Source organism: Ursus americanus, chromosome 22 (assembly GCF_024610735.1).
Source record: "Ursus americanus isolate L20-20 chromosome 22, mUrsAme1.1.p, whole genome shotgun sequence".
In the NCBI taxonomy this organism is placed as follows: Eukaryota; Metazoa; Chordata; class Mammalia; order Carnivora; family Ursidae; genus Ursus; species Ursus americanus.
This window is the reverse complement of record NC_142148.1, coordinates 37,837,591-37,854,186: the sequence shown is the minus strand read 5'-3', so window position 1 is coordinate 37,854,186 and position 16,596 is coordinate 37,837,591. Positions and strand designations below refer to the sequence as shown.

The 16,596-nt window shown below is 36.6% G+C and overlaps 1 protein-coding gene across 1 annotated transcript in view; it reads left to right on the top strand.

The window, feature by feature from the left end:
* SEL1L2 (SEL1L2 adaptor subunit of SYVN1 ubiquitin ligase) overlaps positions 1-16,596 on the top strand; it is a 113,128-nt gene that overhangs the window by 56,270 nt on the left and 40,262 nt on the right. Inside the window, exon 5 of the mRNA XM_087853757.1 lies at positions 2,450-2,612. Within this exon, the coding sequence (XP_087709883.1) occupies positions 2,450-2,612 (163 nt within the window). The remainder of the gene's footprint in view (positions 1-2,449; positions 2,613-16,596) is intronic.

Sequence of the window (16,596 nt, the reverse complement as noted above, 5' to 3'; positions counted from 1 at the left end):
TGCATAAAGCCGAGTCCCCTGACGCTTCTGAGTTGGCAGAGAACTAAAACCAAATCTGCTCATAGCAAGAGATTTCAGGAATTTGTGGGAAAGCTGAATGAAATTCCTCCAAATGTCAGGATGGTCTGCTCTTCTCTTACGCCAGTTAAATCCAGTCTAGCCATCTCAAGGACTCTGGTCAGGGGAAAGAAAAATGAACACCCTACTGACCACAGAGGAATCCTTTCTCTCCCATTCATTCCTCACTCCTGTGTCCTCCTTACTCCACCACTTCTTGTATAAGACAGAGGTAATACTAGTCGTTTTGGCTCATCCGCATCCACATATTAATCCAATTCATTCATCCATTCAACTAGAAATTGTTTAACAAATCAGTGCTGTTAGAAGTACAGATGTTAAGCAAGCGTATGTCAGGGAGACACAGACTGGTCTACAGGAGTCAAGAAGCCTCAGAGACAGCCAGGGTTAGCTGTCATTAAGAATTACCCCCCATCAGCAAAGATTTGGAGATAAGCTGCTGCCCTACACCAAGTTTCTGATGAGTCCTAGAGATGCCTTTAGTCTCCTCCTTCCCCAGCACCCTCCTTAGCATCCAGTACCAGGTCCTTTAGAAGTTATGCAGATATCTAACTGAACTTTCTTTTGGGGATGTGCTAATGCTGCCCAGTTTCTCTTACTTTTTCCCTCTTGGGGATTATAGCCCAGATCTTAATCCTTAATCCTTAATCCTTAACTTTCTTCAGCCCTAGGTCCTGTTTCTAGTATTCCTTATATCACCTTGGACTTTCTTGACAGGGGACGGAAGCATCCACCCTCCCTTGGAATTAAAGACACCTAGATAGATTGGTTTTGCAACCTTTTGTTGCCCCCTGGGATCAGTGAATGGATATACTGCTGGCTCCCACAGCCCATCTCAGATTTTCTGCCCTGGTACATATGGTGGCCCTTCTAATCCCAGCAGGCCATGTGGTTGCAGCAGCAAACCAGGTGGCAGAATGACTTCAGGGAGTTTGTGTCCTGATTGTCAAGCCTATCTCTGAATGCCAGACATTTGCATTCATTGACCTTTAGACCTTCTGTCTTATTTGCCTTCTGGTCCCTAGAATCTTAGCTTGCTCTGACCTGGGTTAATTTCTTGCTTGACCTCCTGGCTTCTTTTGTTCCACTGGAGTCTATTCTCTGTGTTGCCCTCCAGGACCCTAAAAGCCTATGTGGATAACACTCAGTCTGAGCCCATTCTATTCTGCTCCAGCCACCAAGAGCAAATTATTTTAGCATCAGCATTGATAGGCCGTACATAAAGCTGAATCTCCTGATCCTTCTGAGTAGCAATGGTAGATTTGTGTATTTGTTCCTGTATTTGAGTCAAGGTCACTGGTAGAGGTTAATGCTTTCAGTTCTTACGCTACCAAAAAGGAAGTTATAAAAGTAAAAATAAATCCCAAAAGTACTCTCTGTCTCTGACACAAGTTTTGACCTTGCAAGGCTCTCTGTCACTATTTGTTATACTGATCAGGTCCAGGTGATTTCTGAGCGGGACTCAGAAAATGCAATGTAAGGCAGTCCTACGACGTCTATATTTATAATCACTAATTTTTCACATCATTTACCCACTAATTACAAGAGAATAATTACCATGCTATAAAACTTTTGAATTTATGCAGTAGTCCTAATAATAATAATAGTAGCTAAATTTATTGAGTGCTTACTATGTACCAGGTACTATGCCAAGCACTTCACATGGATTATCTCATTGAATCTTCCCAGCAACCCTATGAAGTAAGGGCTGTTGTTATCCCCACTCCATAGATGAAAGAGGCACAAAGAAGTTAAATAACTTGCCTGGAGCTCTCAAACTAGTAAGTGGTGGGTCCAGATTTTGAACAAGGCAGTCAAGACTTAAGAGCCCTAATACCCATTGGGTTTTATTTGGTTATTGTTTTCCCACACAGTCTGACTTTGCCTGCTGAAAACTATGTTCTGTTTTAGAAAATTATTTCCGAATATAAAGGGACTGTTGTTTTCATGAAAGTAGCTTTCTAGATGTGATATCCAGTTTTGATTATTTTTTATTATATTGTTATATATTTCAGAGTTCACTTTGTAAAACAAATAGATAATGTGGGTGGCTGTGGGAGAGTTCACCATTTTAGGACAAGTGCCTCAAGTTTTCACTTCACTTGGTGAATAAGCTTAAAGCATGATGTATCCTATATATTTCTCCTTTTCAGCAGCTTCACTATTTGTCAGATATATCTGAAATTGTAATCTTAGATAATGTAAGGCTGGAAAAAGAACTACTAATTTATAGATGTGATGGACTTCATCTAAACTGTATTAATAGTAACAACGATAACTTGGTCCTACTTGTTAGAGAAAAGAAGTGTGAAGGAGGGAGCAGAAAAACATCTTTGATAATCAAATCTCTACCTTCATATTTTTGAAATAGAGCCTACGTATTCTTTGCTAAAGCAGCTGACATGGGAAACTTGAAAGCTATGGAGAAAATGGCTGATGCTTTGCTATTTGGAAATTTTGGCATGCAAAATATAACAGCAGCTATCCAATTATATGAGTCCCTGGCTAAAGAAGGATCATATAAAGCCCAAAATGTGAGTTTTGAAAGAAAAGCAAGCCTTACATAGCTACATCCTAAAATAACAATAGACAAATAACATGTGAAAGGAGTTTAGCAATAGTATTCCCACTCTGCCACATGAACCCAGACCTAGGAAATTTACAGTAACACTCTGAAATAGTGGTGTCAGGGCGGGGACACAGCAAGAGCCCTGGGCAAATACTTCTAGTTACATGGGTGACTCTCAGGAATGGAACAGAACTGCTCTCTAATTCAGCTTCCCATCTTATGTCCATGGATGTGTTTAGAAATAATTTAAGAACGCTGAACCCCTAACATAATTAAATTTTACTTAAATATATTCACTTATACAAAAAAAAAAAAAAAAACCCAAAAAACGAAAAACACAGAAGTAAATCCACAACCTTGCATGATGTTTGCCTGGTTTTTACATTTCCAACATTTTATAAACTAAATATATTTCCTTTTCTATTTTACTAAATGCATTTCATTTTATTCCAAGAATAACATAAGCATTTCATAGAAAATCTGCAAAACAGAAACATAAATAAATAAATAAATAAATAAATAAATGCTTTCACAAGCCAACCATTCTAACTCAACTATTGTTAAGACTGCTTTATATTTTTGCTTAGCTTCTTCCTCACGCATCTCTCTTTTTACATCATCCTAATCACAATGCAAATGCATGGTATCATTTTGTTTCTGGCTATTTTCACTTACTTTATAGCAAAAGCATGTTTTCATGTTGTTAGATTTTTTAATAAAAACATTTATTTCTGATTACAAAAGAAATTCATGCTCATTACAAAAAATGTCTGAAAATTCAGAAAGTGTGAGGAAGAAAGTAAAAGTTGTCTGAAACCTCTCCTCCCAGAGAACATTTTTGGTATCTCTGGGAGGAAAGTGCAGAAGCTAGACTTTGGAGTCAGAAAGACTTAAGTTCAAATCCATTCTGCCACTTGCTTATTGGATACCTCCTTAACAAGATCCTTTCTCCTTCTACATGAGAATGCCTTGGTACACTCTCTATTTCTGTTTCCTTTAATCTAATAAGAGTAAAACGTTAAGTGTGTTTCTAGGTAGCATTGCTTATAATTGAAATGACTTCTGATTGACAAACTGCCTCGGCACTGGGGCAAACTGTAATGAACCATAAATACCTGATGGTGATAGTGATTCTTATGAGAACCCTGCACACTAAACATGTGGAACCGTTACTTGGGGATGAGGCTCCTGCACCCACCTAGTGTGGATCTCACTGACTTGAGCCATCATCTGAGAGACCAAAGACAATGGCAGCTGGAGGACTGTGTGAACTGTAGCAAGAACTCCCACAGAAGGAAAATCTGATGCTGCCCTGGGATACAGTAGTTCCTGTGCTGTATCCACCTTATTCAGGCTGATGGCAACTGGAGCCTTGGGAGCCTCATGAGTCTCTGTGTTTACTTAGTTGAAACAGAAGCTGGACCAGAAGACCTCTGATGGGTGAGACAATCTCTCTAATTTTCATCTGTAGGGTTAGGATATGATAAAACCCCAGACACTCTGTCCGTCTGGTTCACATTTATAGTTAATATTTAGCACAGTGCCTGGGATAAGAAATATACATTGAATGCTGAATCAATTAATGATGAATGATTAAATGGAATTATGGTGGGGAATTAAAGTAATGTGTAAAGGCATTTAATTCCATACCTGGAACTTTGTAATCATTCATTATAAAGAAAGGATATAAATACTATTCTTCTAGAATTTTTCCCATAACTATGTAGAATTTTTTTTTACAAAAATGAGATCATACTTTGACTATTTCCTATTCTCTTTACTCACTTAATAATGTATTATAAACATCTTCCCATCTAAATATATACAGATTAACATCACCGTTTTATTTTTTTAAGATTTATTTATTTGTTATTTTAGGCAGGGGGAGGGGCAGAAAAGGAGGTAGAGGGAAGGAATCTCAGATGGACTCCCTACCAAGCACGGAGCCAGCCCAACATATGGCTTGACCTCACAACCCTGAATTCATGACCTGAGCCAAAATCAAGAGTCAGAGGCTCAACTGACTGAGCCACCGAAGCACCCCTCAATATCACCATCTTAAATATCTGTATAATTTTAATTAATTTAAGTTGTTGAATACTATTTTACCCCAGGGAATTTTTTGCATTTAAATACAAAATATTACATTTACAAAGGAGTAAACAGATTTATAAATGTTATAATAAAATACGAGAGTTTTTAAACCTTCATTGTCCAAATACAAAATGCCAGAACAGACTAAATGTTACCATCAGATCCAGCACTGTAAATGATATCTCTGAATTCCTTTCCAAACTAGTGAACATGTACTCTATTTTTTACTGGGAGTATTAATTAGTTAATTAAGTCAACAGTTGTTTTGTTGACACGATGTGCCAAACGTAATCTGAATTGATGGGTAGAAAAAGATTAATAGGTCACAGTCCTTATGGGTCAATCTGAAATATAAATACATAATTGCAGCACAATTTAGGTAGACTACAATTATAAATTGCATTAGGCACAGAAAAGAGTCTAACTGGTTCTGCCTGGAGCATGTGAGGAAGGCTTCTAGGAAAAAGTGACATTTATACCTAGTCTAGAATATTGGATATAGGCAACATAAAAGATTTATTTGTCTGTATTTAAAAAAGTATTTGATACAAGGTCAAAACACTACTCCCAGAAAAGAAACTCCAAATTAATATAAATGGTACATAAAACACAGGGATTTCAGAGCTGAAATCAGAGTATCATTCCCCATACTCAGATTAATGTGGTTCTATGGCATGGCCACAGACAGCCCTCTAATCCCAGTTAACTGATCATCAAATGCTTGCCATTGATTTTAAGGAGAAATGGTGTCTGAGTGCTTATCCAGTGCCAGGAAGAACATCTCTAAATGCATAACCACTGGCCATGTGTTATCACAGCCATCTTTGCAGAGACAGGAAGGCATTGTTGGGACAGTGTTCTCGAAAATGTACAATTATGGACTACAGGGTAGCATGTCATGGTAGCAGATGGGGTTCTTTAATCAGAAAGCTGGACAGTATGTGAATCCAGATTCTACAACCTAATGAGCCTCCCATCTTGTTCATTCTTTCAGTGTCACTTCTCTAAACTTCAGGTTTCCCAAACCCGCAAAGGGAACTGATGATAAGGTCACACTACTTTATAAGGTTGCTGCAAGACCAAATAATATCTGATGATCCCTTAGAGATATTAAAGAACATCAATGAATAATGTTGTGTAACAATTTTAGTCCTAAAGTCAATCAGTCCTGGCTTTACATCTCAGCTCCAAAACTGGTTCTTGTGACCTGCCCTCTCTGAGTCTCAATTTCCTCATCGTTAAATGGAGATACCTGTCTGATATATGTATGTGTTTGGTCTCAGGAGGATAAGAAGATAGAATATGAGTGAGGACAAACTTATCACCTGGAAGGCTGACATTGACCTGATACGCAAAATTCAACCACACTGCTTATTGAAATGCTACAATACTAGATGGCAAAAAGTCTCTGTCCCAAGTACCTTCTATGTTCTTCCTAACATCCTGGACACCCTTATTCTTAACTTGGACTCCCCCTTCTCTCCTGACCTCCGCATAATCTAGTGACCAATGTGTTAACATCTGGATGAGCAGGGAGCCTACACGACCCTGGTCTAGTACTACAGCTGGATTGCTGCATTCTATTCTGAAATTTTTTTAATTTTTTTATTCTTTTCTTATAATAATATTTTTTATTATATTATGTTAGTCACCATACAGTACATCCCTGGTTTTGATGTAAAGTTCCATGATTCATTAGTTGCGTATAACAGCCAGTGCACCATGCAATATATGCCCTCCTTACTACCCATCACCGGTCTATCCCATTCCCCTACCCCCCTCCCCTCTGAAGCCCTCAGTTTGTTTCTCAGAGTCCATAGTCTCTCATGCTTCATTCCCTATTCTGAAATTTTGCTCTCACCCCGTCATCCCTATAGAAAAATCTGTTTCCAATAGCAAGTTTGCTTGTAGTTGATTTGTCACCTTGTGCAAGAAAAAATAGTCAGAGATTCTATGCTACAAACAATACTTAGTTCAATGACTGTGACTAGGATGGTCACATGCCGTATTGATCACAGCTCTCTGATAGAGCACTAATAGGCTACAGGTTGGGTGACCATCTTCCTTCTCAGGCTACAGGAATCCTGCCTGCACTCTTTAGAAATGTTGGTGGGAACTGTAAGGACAATGTAGCAATAGCAATGTGGCTAAAGAAGCTGGAACTGTATACTAAGAATGGCAATGAAAAAGAATGAGAGGGATAGAGATAGAAGGAGAATGAAGAGAATGAAGACACCTATCTCTGGGGGAAAAAGGAAGAACAGAAATACTGAAATGTAATAAATGGAGAGTCTGGAATGCCAGAAGTCTAGCAAAGATCTGAGTTAACAAAGAAAAACAAAAAGAGATGAACCCATATTATAAAATGGCTTTGAGGGGTCAGGGGAAAATGCAATTTCAGGATACGTGTAAAGGGCAGCTGGATAGAGGGAAAGAAGCATAATTGTTTCTTTCATGTACCTCAAATGGTTCATCCCACAAAATTCCAAATCAAAGGAATTCTGATAGGTGCAACAAAAGCATTTAAGGTTATGAACAGAGTCCATTGTATTGATTTTCAAAGATACTATACCTTTCAGGATGACTGGGTGGCTCAGTCGGTAAGTGTCTGCCTTCGGCTCAGGTCATGATCCCAGGGTCCTGGGATCGAACCCCATGTCAGGCACCACACTGAGTAGGGAACCTGCATCTCCCTCTCCCCCTGCTTGTGCTCATTCTCTCCTATAAATAAATAAAATCTTTAAAACAAACAAACAAAAAACCTTAATTAAATCATGGTAATCTCTAAGTGGTGGTATTATTTGCAACTATTTTCTTTTTTAAAATACTTCACTGGGTTTTTTTCTCTAAATTTTCTATTCATGGGTATGTATTACTTTGATATCAGAAAAATCACTTAACTCAGACACATGTACTTCCTTAGTTATACAGTTTAAAAAGGTTTACTGTGAATTATAAGAAAATCTATTCTATTATGTAAAAATGACTTTAATTGATATTTTAAGGAGGATGTGAGTGACTGAATGTTTTTCCATGGTTTGTAATTCTAGAATAATTCTATCTTAATGGCAAAGATTCCTCCCATTTTTCATTTATTTTAGATGTGAATGTTAGAGGTGTTTTGTAGAGGGACTGTAATTATTAGCACTCTGCTACTACTGAAAAAAATCATTTTTAGTATCAATCTAATAATCACCTTGATAATTTTAGGATTACCTGTGTAGAGCATTTCATCTTGATGTTAATGCTCTTTTTGTATAAAGGGTACAGACAGGATCTTAGTTGATCATTAAGGTTGATTCAAACTTTTGTTCGGTATGCAATTTGAGCTAAAAGTAATGATCTCAGATGCTTTCAAGCCTTGTGCAGTAATTCAAGGAAAATGCTTAATCTTTTCTCTTTTAACAATAATTTCCTATATTAAAAGTAAAAGGAATATTTAACTTTTAAATTGTTATTATGGAACCTGAGTAATTTGCTTTGAAATATAAAAAAATATCCTCTATGCTAAACTCTTCCCATTCAAATACCAGCTATTATAACTGTTTCTTACAAACCATGGCACAACTGTTGAATTCAGAATCAAGTCTTATCAACAGATCTAATTTGCAGAGCTTGACCTTTAAAAACCACCAAATGTGTCATCGATGTCATCACTATTATACAGTTTCTCTTTTGACTTACACATTTTTTTTTCTGGATTAAGCTTGAACCATTCTATAATCCATCTCATTTCATCTCAGCTGTATCTCCAAAGAAAGACCAAATGCCTCAACTGCTTATTGTAAAGTTGTTAGGTGACAATGTCCAAGGGTAAAGGAATAGGACAACGCTGACTATAATCAGAATATTCACTACATGAAAGCTCATAACATCTTTTGTCTTCCTTTAGTGCTGGAAGGAAGGAAGGTAGGAAGCAAAGAAGGAAGGAAAGAAGGAAGTTGAGCTCTCCAGAGAATTAATTCAAAATCACCCATTGTTATTTTTCAATGAAAGAGAGAGGGAACATGCCTTTTGGGTTGGCTTTAAAGCTGTTAAAATCATGGCTTCGGTTCTTACTTTCTAGAGTGAGCTTTATACAGAGAAAGGCTCCCCTCCCCAGTCACAGGATGGAAATTTAACTCCCACACAATCCACAACTCACAAATTTCTTCGGCAGAATCAGGACAAAAAGTGTGATAAGCTGTGCACAAAATCATATACTTCTGGTGAAAGTATCTTAAAATACAAGCTCAACTGAATAGAACAGTATCTTCGTTTTCTTATATAAAGGTCAGTATATTTGTTTGCTGTCAAAGTTTCTACATTAATAAACCAGTTTCTAAGTTGAGCAGAATCAAAAATTGCTAAGAGTTGCAAGAAAAATAAAAATCTAATATTGATTAAAGAGATCCTTAAAAGGAGCCAATTTAGCCATTTTAAATATAAACTACTAGGGTTGGAGGAGTACCAGGATTTCAGATGCCTTCCATTTGTAATAACAGCCCTTATGGTCAAATTTCCATAAAAGGGAGCCTCTGAGACTAAAGAGGAATTGGTTGAAACATAGATTTTTTTCAGTTTATGGATTAAATAGATTACACAAATTATATTTATAAGCCATATATTAGAGTTATTATGCTTTTGGGAACTGAACTCTTGCAGTCAGTTCCCTAATTTAAAATATGACACAGGTCTTTGTCCTTGAAGTTATGATAAAAAGTTTAAGAAATTATTCATTTTGTTTTGATTGAATTATCAGACTTTTTGTATCTTTATTTTAGGGAGACATTTAACAAAGCCTTGCAGGATGTTCTCATGGACTAGATGAAAAAATAGAAATGTTGGCTTTGATGACAGTAAATAAAGAGTAGACTAATGGGTTGATGCCAAGGTGAAAGCAAGTCTCTGGCAATACGCCAGAGGATTCTGCCTATGACCCTGTGCTCTTCAAATATTTCATCAACTCTTAGGTTGAATGGCTAAGACCAGATTGTTTTTAATAAAAAGCGTGGATACATAATAAAAAAAAACTTTTTTAAAAGCATGGAAAAGTATATTATCAGTGATATACATAAAAGTGTGTAGTGAACTTCTAAAAATGGTAATAGGAATTACAATGAGTAGAACCTTGAAAATATCAGGAACACCAAAACAGACTTTTACAATTATATTCTGACAAAAAATAGTGTTGTGATCCTGTCGAGAAGAGGTACAAGGAGAAAAAGTGGAAAGGTAATGTAAATGACCTAAATCATCATCTGTAACACAGCAAAGCTACAGAAAATGTGTGAAATATGAAAGTTAATAGCAAGTAGTAACAATTTATCAAGAATCATAACGGTGGTAAGCTCTCAGAAGAAAACAGCTAAAATAATTAAAAGTGGTTGTTTATCATAAGAATAAAAAGTGGCCTGGAAAGGAGCAAGACATTGACGTATATATTTTAAGCCTTCAGAAGTATTAGAATTTTAATCTTTAATATGCGTGTATTTTTTAAATATACAAAAATTTAAATTTATTTATTAACTCATGCCCCAAGAAGGAATTGTGTTTAAAACAAAAAACAGAAATCCTCTCCAACTAAAAAGAAACCAGCATCCTTGGAAAATGTCAGATTCTGGGTGTGGGACAAGAAATGTATAAGATGTTCATGAAACATTTTATCATACAAGGTGTCATATCAATATGATACAAGGTATCATATCATACAATATGAGAGCAAGTAAGCTGTCAGAAAATACTATGGTCATGACTAAAGGACTGAGCTAACTCAAAATAGGCTCCTATTGACTAAAGATGGAAAAATTAAGCACTAAAATGACTAATAACCCAATGGACTGAAATACCTCAAATATACCTAAATTCATTAATTCATAATGATTAATAACTAAGAAGAAGTGGGATATCTCCCCACTCGTCTGACTTTTGTCAAATATTGTGGCAATTTTTTCTTAAAAACGGCCACAGGAGGGGTGCCTGGGTGGCATAGGCCGTTAAGTGTTGACTCTTGGTTTCAGCTCAGGTTGTGATCTCAGGGTCCTGGGATGGAGCCCCACATGGGCTTGGGATTCTCTCTCCCTTCTTCATCTGCCCATCCCCCCTCTAAAATAAATAAATAATTTTTTTTAAGAAATGGCCACAGATCTATTTCTGGTCCCATATGCTATTTCAGCACCCTAACCAACATAATCAAAAAGTGGTCTATTTCCCCTCCATTACCTAAGGGAGATTCTTGACTACTTCAAACAATAAAGTTTGGTGGAAGTAATGCTACACTTCCAAGGGTAAGTCATAAAAAGGATACAGCTCTGCCTAGCTCTTTCAGGATGCTTACTCTTGGAATTCAGCCACCATGCTGTGAGGAAACGTATACTACAGGAGAGGCCACACGTAAGTGTTCTGACCATCAGCCTCGGCTAAGGTCTCAACCAATATCTAGCATCACCTGCCAAACATATATATGAACAAGCCTTCAGATGATTCTGTCCCCCAGCCTTTGAGTCTTCCAATTAAGGCCCCCGTACTGTGGATCAGAGACAAAACATGCCCACTCTGCTTTGACCAAGTTCTTGTCCCACAGAACCCTTACCATAATAAATGGTGGTTTTATGCCACTAGGTTTTGGGGTTATTTGCTACACAGCCATAGTAACTGGAACAAGGATAGAATGCACTTCTCAGAAGCACCTGAAGCAGACTGCAGCAAGCATCTGCTTGGAGTGAGTTCAAAGTTGGCCCAATCCAGTTCCATCCCTGCGTACTGAGAGAACTTATAAACTATATCACTGCCAACTTGTCAGTGATTTTGAGTAACTAAGGAGGGCAGGAAAGGAGCCACAAGGCTTGGAGGATGTAAAATTCTGCAGATCACCCATAGTGCTGGCCAATTTAATGGTAAGACTCCCCATCATACTTTCAAAATGTTTGCTTTTGAAAATCCCATAAAATGAAGCAGTACAGTTTGTCAAGCAGCATGAGTTCACTAAGAACAATCTGTTATAAGCAAGCTCTATTTTACAGGGTTGTTAGACTAAGAAATCTGAAAAATGTGGGAGAGATAATAATCCCATATTTTACCCACTATAAGACACCATCGACTGTAAGTTATATATTTTTAAAGTATAAGTTATATATAAAATATGTTATATAATTATATAAACATTAAAATAATGTTTTCTTATTAGATTTTTTGTTTTACTCTTACTAAAAGTGCTGTTTTAGACATTTTAGAAAGATTTCTATCATGTCATTCTTTAATTACATACAAAAGTAAATATAAGTTAAATAAATTTAGGTGTTCCAAAATTCCTCTCATTCAGATTCTAACTAAATTGTTAGATTTATTAAAGTTAAGTCTAACTTAGAAAACTTCCTTGATGGCTATCTTCCAGCATATCATTCTCCATCCCATTAAGAATGTCAGTAGTGCAACATTTCCTCAGGGAGTGTTCCTCGATTACCTCCAGGATTCTTCCAAACTACTGACTCATTCTACAACTATTAACGTTGACACTTTCCAATTTGACTAAATTTATACTTTTACTTTTTCTTCAATCGAATCACACATAGTTGGAAGTTCAGTTCAAAGTTAGCAAGAATGTTTGATGCTGAACACCTTAATCATAATAACACTTTGTGATAAATAAATCGATCACAACAGCTTCTCATTATTCATTAGTTTTTCATCTATTCCTAGGGATTTGGCAACTCCTCCTGTGTTTAGTGGGATAACTTGGCTTGTGACAGCTTTTGCACATAATTTAGTAACAAAAAGTAATGCAGTTTCATTGACTTTGAGATATCTCCTTTTTATTTTTTAAGAAAATTGTAACTACTTTGTTTCAACAGGGCTATGACAAATATGGCATCAATGATGCAGACCAGATTCAGAGAACACACAAGATGATGAATATTACCTAAAATATATCACATGAGGAAGGCAAAATAGGGAATCTTTGTAGGAGAGAACACCAAGTACCAAATAGCTGCCCTCAATTGTCTACAAGGCGGAAAGTGGTACAAGAAGGAATTGATTTGTTAAGCACCAAACTACCATACAGCTTAAACAAAGTACTAAAGCAGCAACTACTATACAGAGTTTAATTTTGGTTTACTGTGTATCTACTAACTTAATGAACCTAATGAACTTCCCTCCCAGCAACAGAGATGTCCATTTGTATTGGTTAGGATTCTCTGAATTCAAGTACAGAAAATACAACCCATCTGGTTTAAGCAAAAGTGTGATTTTTTGGCTCATTTAACTGTGATGTTGTAGCTGCCTTTAGATTGGATCCAGAGACTAGAATAAAGACATCAAGACACGCTTTCTCTTTGTTTCGCTTTTTTCTATGATGGTTTTGAGTGGCTTGACCGCATGGAGGCAAAAACAGTCACCAACGAACCTACATATCTTTAGCCCTTAAATCTGCAAGTCTCTGTAAAAGAAGCCAGTTTCTTTCCCAATGATTTCAGCAGAAGTGTTGGGTTAAATCACAAGACCACCGCGAATCAATCACTGCATCCAAGAAGAGAATAATCTGACCATCTAGATTCATGTGACCCTCTAGATTCAGAAAGCCCTGAGGAGCCCCGTTGAACCTAAAGAATTCAGAAAGGAAGGAAAATGGTTTCACAAAGAGAATCCAGGCAGACAAAACAACAGCAACAAAAAACACACACCCTGACCACATCTACATATAAGATTATATATGAAAGATCATCCCAAACAAAATTAAAAGGCAAAAAATTTACAGTTATTTTCAAAAAACTATCACACAAGGAAAAAAGTTAATTTACCTTAAAAAATAGAAATGATACTACATTCTTTGACTAGAAGCTGTGAAACTAAAAATTACTAACAAAAGGCTTAAAATTCAACTATAAAATTTCAAGACTCTCCTAATTTTTAGCAAATAGCTAAGATAAACTAGAAGCTGAAATGACATATTAGGAACTCGATGATAACACTACATATAAAAGTTAAGGAATGTGTGGGGCGCCTGGTGGCTCAGTCTCAAGCATCTGCCCTCAGCTCAGGTTATGATCCCAGAGTTCTGACTTTGCATGGGGCTCCCAGCTCAGCGGGAAGCCTGTTTCTCCCTCTCCCACTCCCCCTGCTTGTGCTCCCTCCCTCACTGCCTCTCTCTGTCAAATAAGTAAATAAAATCTTTAAAAAAAAAAAAAAGTTAAGGAATGTGGCTAAAGCCACATGTAGAGGAAAATAGACAGCTTTATTTATTAAAACAAATAGACTTAAATACATATTTCAAAAAGCTAAAGAAAAAACAAAATAGCAAAAGAAAATAAACCTAGAAAATATGAGTATTTTAACAACTTTTTCAGATAATTGTAGATATTCTTCTTTGGTTCTACACCAAAGCTCAAAGGTGATAATTTCTTAAAGGTTAATTGCAGTGTGGAATCTGAAATCATATAGTGAACTTTTCATATTCTGTTACATTAAAATCATTGGTCTATCCTGCATTTTGAAAGGATTTTTTTTAACCTAGACAGGATTTTATAACATCATGCATTGGTTATTTAGAAAATATCAGTTCACTAAGTTTTGTAAGTCTTCCAAATTTGACACATTGCATTATACAATATCAAAATGACATTTGTTAATACAACCGTCATGAAAAGTCTAAGTATTGGGGTGTCAAGCAGATATAAGGTATACATGGTAGCAGATATAAGCTTTCCAAAATTCTAATTTTTGCTTAAAAGCTTGAATTTATCTTTGGCGACAATACTTTCAATCACTTTATTAAAGTGACAGACTTACCGTCCGTTTTCAAGAAAATGTCTGCCAGTCTAAATGAACATAGCTGATCCATTTTTCCTTCAAGTAAAGATGGTAGTCCATGAGAAAAGTGGCTATTTCAGCTTGCAACTCAAACAAGCATTTCAAGCATTTCCTTGAAACAACCGACATATTTCACTATTGGAAGTGCTTTATGCCTCTTCCTCTTAGTACTGCTATTGCTGCATCTCATAAATTTTGCTATTTGCATTTTAATTTTCATTTGCCTCAAGATATTTTCAAAATTTCCTTGTGATTTCTTCCTTGACCCATTGATAGTTCAAGAGTGTGATGCTTACTTTTCACATATTTGTGAATTTTCTAGTGTTCTTTTTGCTATCGATTTCTAGTTTCATTCCATTGTGTTCAGAAAATATACTTGTTACGATTTCAATCTTCTTAAATTTATTAATATTTGTTTTGTGACTTAACATATGGTCTAACCTGGAAAATGTTCTATGTGTTCTTAAAAAGAATATGCATTCTGCTATTGTTGGGTAGAATGTTCTATATATCTGTTAGGTCCATTTACTGTATTGTGTTGTTCAACTCCTCTATTTCTTCATTGAGCTTCTGTCAGGTTGTTCTATCCGTTATTGAAAATGGGGCATTAAAATCTCCTATTTTTGGGCACCTGGGTGGCTCAATTGGTTAGTGACTGCCTTTGGCTCAGGTCATGATCCCGGGGTCCTGGGATTGAGTACCACATCAGGTTCTCTACTCAGCAGGGAGTTTGCTTCTCCCTCTCCTTCCACCCCTTCCCCCTTGTTTGTGCACTCTCTCTCTCAAATAAATAAAATCTTTAAATAAAATAAAATCTCCTATTATTGTGTTATTATCTATTTCTCTTTTCAGTTCAGTCAATGTTTGCTTCATATGTTTGGGTGCTCTATTGTTAGAAGAATGGTTATATCTTCCTGGTGAATTGACTCGATTATCATATAATGTCCTTTGTCTCTTGTGACATTTTCTGACTTAAAGTCTATTTTGTTTCATATAATTATGGCCATCTCTCACTCTTTTGTTTTTAAGAGTTTATTTATTTAACAGAGAAAGAGAGAGTAGGAGCAGGGGGAGCTGCAGAGGGAGAAGCAGAGGGAGAAGCAGGCTCCCCACTGAGCAAGGAGCCCCATGCAGGACTCGATCCCAGGACCCTGGGATCATGACCTGAGCAGAAGGTAGCCGCTTAACCGAGCTACCTAGGTGCCCCCTCTAGCTCTTTTTGTTACATTTTGCGTGGAATATTTTTTTCCATCCTCTCACTTTAAGCCTGTATGTGTCCTTATATCTGAGGTCTCTTAAGGACATCATGTAGTTGGATATTGTGGGGGTTTTTCTTTTTATCTATTCAGCCACCCTGTCTTTTAATTGGAAGAGTTTAATCCATTTATATTTAGAATAATTACTGATGAGGAAAGACTTACTGTTGCTATTTTATTGATTGTTTTGTTTGTCTTGTGGTTATTTTGTCCCTCTTTTTCCCCTCTTGATCCCTTCTTTTATTATTTATTTATTTGGCAATGGCATGCTTTGATTCCCTTCTCATTTTCTTTTGTGCATCTTCTATACATATTTTCCTTGTAGTTACCATAGAGATTACATAAAACATATTCTGGTTAAAACAAACTGTTTTAAATTGATACCAACTTAACTGCAGTCACAACACTCCTTCTTCCCCTCACTTTATGTTATCAGTGACCCAAATCACATCTTTTTATACTTTGTATTCATCAACATTTTTATAGTTATCTTTTATGCTTTTATTCTTTTAAATTCTATACCAGAATTAAGTTACTTTTTTTTTTTAAGATTTTATTTATTTATTTGACAGAGATAGAGACAGCCAGCGAGAGAGGGAACACAAGCAGGGGGAGTGGGAGAGGAAGAAGCAGGCTCATAGCGGAGGAGCCTAATGTGGGGCTCGATCCCATAATGCCGGGATCACGCCCTGAGCCGAAGGCAGACGCTTAACTGCTGTGCCACCCAGGCACCCCCAGAATTAAGTTACTTTTGCACCACCATTACAGTACTACAGGAATCTGTATTTGCCCATGTAATCATCTTTACCAGAA